Source organism: Prunus mume, linkage group LG4 (assembly GCF_029339155.1).
Source record: "Prunus mume cultivar Tortuosa linkage group LG4, ASM2933915v1, whole genome shotgun sequence".
Lineage (NCBI taxonomy): Eukaryota > Viridiplantae > Streptophyta > Magnoliopsida > Rosales > Rosaceae > Prunus > Prunus mume.
The window spans coordinates 6,812,568-6,817,535 of NC_142701.1; the positions used below are offsets into that span (position 1 = coordinate 6,812,568).

The window sequence follows — 4,968 nt, forward strand, 5'->3', positions numbered from 1 at the left end:
TTATCTGGCAACAGTGAGTATAGCAAATCTCATTCAAATCTATTCTTTCCACTGAATAAGTCAAATTTAAACAGTAAGATAATAAAATGAAAGACACAAACGAAGATTGTCTTTTTTCCCCCCTTAATATTTGAGAATTACACTTGGAGAAGTCTAGATGTCGTGTTTATTTTCTGGGTTGGCCCTAGCGAATTATATCATTTATAGTCTAAACTAGAATGACATTACGAGATCTGCGCATCTACAATCATACTCCCTACTTTTTAGTTAAACAACCCTATTATCTTTTCGGTGCTCATGATATACTAAAATATTGATCAGGTCCTTCACAGTGAAGTGGCAACCCTATTAGGCTAAGATTAAAACAACTTAGAGAAGAAAAAATAATTAATGTTTTTCGTGGATCTAATTTCAAAGTGCAATGAGCAGTGATTTTGTAAGTGATGACAAGATTCAAGGTAATATTTTGGTAATTAGGCTGAGTATAGTAATTAGTTATTAAATAATACGGCATAAGTTGACAAAAGACAACAATTTTTGTATGCTTATTGGGAGATAAAATGGTAATAGAAAAGGAGAATAAAATTGGACAGATGAAGAAAAAGATGAACAGAAAGCAACTCATATGGCCCTGGCCCCATGGGAGGTCTTCTCACTGGGCCCATAATGTGATCTCCATCGTCCTTCTCTCTTTAATTTTTTTCTCCCTATTCCTTTCACCTCTCCCCCCCTTCATTATTTCTTGCTTTATTTAGCAAAAACAAAAAACTTCAAAAAAATCCATTACTTGATCATCCACCACCACCACCACCATGTCTGCCGAAAGAGGCAAAGATTTCGCCGATGGATCATCGTCTGCCGGGTCCCCAGGCGATGATCATCAGCAGCCAGCCACTCCGAGCCGGTATGAGTCCCAGAAGAGAAGGGACTGGAACACGTTTGGTCAGTACTTGAAGAACCAAAGGCCTCCAGTCCCACTTTCTCAGTGCAATTACAACCATGTGTTGGAGTTTCTTAGGTATCTGGATCAGTTTGGGAAGACCAAAGTTCATCTCCAGGGCTGCATGTTTTATGGGCAGCCTGAGCCTCCTGCTCCTTGCACATGCCCTCTAAGGCAAGCTTGGGGCAGCCTTGATGCCCTCATAGGGAGGCTGAGGGCTGCCTATGAAGAAAATGGAGGGTCCCCAGAAACCAACCCTTTTGCTAGTGGTGCAATCAGGGTTTATCTGAGGGAGGTGAGGGAGTGTCAAGCTAAGGCAAGAGGGATCCCTTACAAGAAGAAGAAGAAGAAGCCAAGTCCAAGCAAGGGAGGAAATGATGATGAATCTAGCTCTACCATGCACTTCTCTTGATCATCATGCTCAATTCCTTGGCCCAATTTCAGAACATCATATGGTAATTAATTACAATTTTAATTATAAACTTCACAATTAGTTGCTTGCTTATTGCTTTTCATGTTTGACCAAGTTCAAATTCTGTCTCATCTATTAATGTTCAAGTACTTTCACATCATAAATACCCCAACTAATTGAAGAACAAATGTATTTAATGCCTAAAATCTGCGATTGATTTGTGTCAGTATTTATATGTAATAAAACCCCAAAAAGACAGAAACAGGAAAGTTACACTTCATCAAGACAAGAGCAGTCAAAGTTCAGTAAAGATTAGTTTCAGACTTGTACTATATGACAACAAAATATCCTACTACATCTCTCTTTCTGTAATAATACCCAAATTAAGCCACCCAAGAAATTAAAACCCTAAATGGCAAAATTGATGTGTTCTAATCTTTACTCTTGGAAGTAATTACATCACAGAGCTTCTTGTAATAGCATGAGAAACACAATCTCTGCATCTCCCCTCTCTCTCTCTCTCTCTCTCTCTCTCAAACACACTCACTCACAGACACATTCACTCACAGACACACTCACTCACAATGTAAAACCCCACTGTGATTGTCGTACATCAATTAAAAATTGTTATCTGTTTCGTAGCTTTTCATTAATTCGGCTTTTTTAGGATTCTGCAGATTTTGTGCCCCCACGATTATTTCTTGTCAAGTGAGATATCATCTCAGGACATAATTCAAATAGACAAATGATTGACATACATATGATTAATTAAGGTTTAAGGTTTTCACAAATCTTCTTAATTCATATTTTATTAGTTTTTCATGTTTTTTCATCTTTTTATGTAGCTTTTTCTCTTGTGCTGTTATATATTTCCATTTTAAATTTAAAAAGGGCCATCATTGAGAATCTCTACAACGTAGAGCGCCCGTGATATGATTAGTGCCACCACTACTTGTTCTTCTTTAATTAGTACTGCAAGAGATCTATACAATGTCAGTTTAATAGGAATTATATATCTCCAATTCATGTTTTCCTACTACCTTCATCTTTGCCTTCTGTGTTTTCTAATCTCATTTATATATATAATATATATATCGTATGTATGGCGATGTACCAACGTTATTATCATATGGAAGCCATGTGTTTTCTACTATCCTTCCCCTGTTTTCCTCCATGTTTACAATAGCGTCCGTACAATAATAGCGTCCATCCGGATATATATATATAGATTCACTCAAATTTTGTAGTGAGCATACATTGTCTGAGCTTTGATTTTAAAAAAAATTAAAAATTAAAAAAAAAAAACTTAAGAAACCACTGCTATATGAGGCTGGTATTTGGCCTGTTTACCCTCTCGATTTATGAGCAGAATTTTGAGTGCTTATGCTGCTCAAAGTCTTATTATCTCACATGTCGTTGTCGGTTCTTCATGGGCAACTTGATTATTATTTTATGTATTAGGTTGATATTACCTTTTATAGATGATAGTACTATATGCACGTGTTTCTTCTTCACACATTGCCAACTTAATACAATATTTTTGCTTCCATATTTAGCACCATATATAATTATGATTATGCAAAGCATTAGAATTAAGACACAGCTTATATACATATTTTTATGTGTATTAATAATCTGGCCTAATGGAGATGACAGAAAACGTGTTCAGTCTCCAAGACCAAGGTGTACTAGGGTTTGGTTGTGTTGCTCTCATATCACGACACGTTAGTAAAGAAACATTTACATTACGTACTGCCCACAAACATACCGTACGCATAGTTCAGATACCAACAAAAAAACAATGTAAAAAAGATGCATCAATGATATAGATGCATGATGAGTCCTGGCATTGTTAGTTTAATTTACCTTTTCTGTATGAATCCATAAATTCGTCTCCCCCCATCTGACTTGATTGGTAATGTGTGGTTATTATATCTCTTGTTTCATTAACTCTGTCTAATTTAGTTGCATATATATATAGCTCTGAATACGTTCATGGACAAATTAATGCTCATCTCTTATATGGCATTTGAGATGGACACGATCGTTAGTTTCTTTTATAGCTTTTGCATGCCCCTCGCGTGCAGGGATATACACATACATATATGTATGCATCTAAAGTACATAAGCGCATAAAATATACACAAGACACACGATAACATTCTAGCAGTAAGTAAATTGAGAACTTGAGCAGTTGGATCTCAACCATCAGATCGTATATAGATGGGTAATATGGGCACAGTGAGGAAATTCAGTGAGATGCATCTCAACCTTAATTTTACATGTAGTCTAGCAGTTGATATACAAATCCTAAAACTGAGTCCTCAACTTTACGTCGTTGTTCGCCATGGGAATTCTAAACCTTGCACCATGGTATATAAGACACTAGCTTTCTTCACCCGCTACCAACTGGTTTTGTAAGGCTGGATAATCTACCTTTTTTACATGGTAGTGGCCGCTTGTAAGAACTAATAGCTTATTATATTTTTTGAGGATCTTTCTATTGAGAGGGGCGATATATAACATACTAAACTCACACATACTACACCGATGTTATGGTTCATTCATGAAGGGAGTATTTTCTCCAAACCACTACACTAGTAAGTCCTTTGTAATAGCTTATTATATTTTACACGAGGAGTTAGAAACTTTGCATCACAAAATATAATAATTTGAGCTCTACGTACTCATTGATATCGCTTTTAGGTTGGATGTTCTACCTGTAATATACTCATTAGAATGCGTATCTGTATGTGTTTGTGTACAAGTCATATGCTTTCTTTCTAAATTATGTAATATGTTACTTTGTCAAATTGTATATACAAAATACAATATTTAGACATCGCACATGATAAATAATTCTTATATTGACAATCTAATAACGTGTTAGACTATTTGAAAATAGTATATATATAACTAACAGAATTTTTTCAAAATTATTGGTAAAATAGTTATCACATTGTCTTATTTGTTCTAAACATTGATGCATTCCTTCAGGTGCTAATGAAAGAAAACAAAAAGATATCACATTGTCAGGACACTCAAATGCCACCCCAGGCACGTACCCTTGAAATAAAAGTTGATCATCAAACTAATAATTTACTTCCGTGCAGGATATATCATATGGAAATTTGAACGAAATGGAAGGAATTGTTCCAAGGAAAATTATCTTGAAGGTTTGAATGATTTCGAATGTTGCTTTATTCAGTCAAAATTATATAAGGAATTTGATCTCTAAATGTATCGATCGACCTCTTATGGCATGGTGGCATGAAGCCGGTCTTAATTCATTTTGTTTGTAGTGTGGTGGGAATTTTTAAGCATGTAGTGGATCAGAAACCCTTTATATATAAATATTGGTTTATGCTTGAATATATTGTATTCCCTAGCTACTTCTTGTGTCCATTATTGTCAACAATGTTGGACATAAAATCTATCAGTCTCAACAAAATATATTTAACAGAAAATTATATATATGTATACACAACGAATTTAATATGCAAAATTAGATTAACAGACAAATATGAAAAATAGAAAAGAATGAAATCGAATTCATTGACTTGTGTATGAGATAGAAGCTTGCAGATTCTTGCGATGTCCAATAAAATCAACTATT

At 35.0% G+C, this 4,968-nt stretch overlaps 1 protein-coding gene across 1 annotated transcript; it reads left to right on the forward strand.

Moving 5' to 3' along the window:
* Positions 1-709: 709 nt before the first annotated feature.
* Positions 710-4,642, forward strand: LSH10 (LIGHT-DEPENDENT SHORT HYPOCOTYLS-like protein (DUF640)). Its single transcript, XM_008230871.2, has 2 exons — positions 710-1,395; positions 4,466-4,642. Exon 1 carries the CDS (start codon positions 813-815, stop codon positions 1,350-1,352), a length of 540 nt encoding a protein of 179 aa, XP_008229093.1. The 5' UTR covers positions 710-812; the 3' UTR covers positions 1,353-1,395; positions 4,466-4,642.
* Positions 4,643-4,968: the final 326 nt, after the last annotated feature.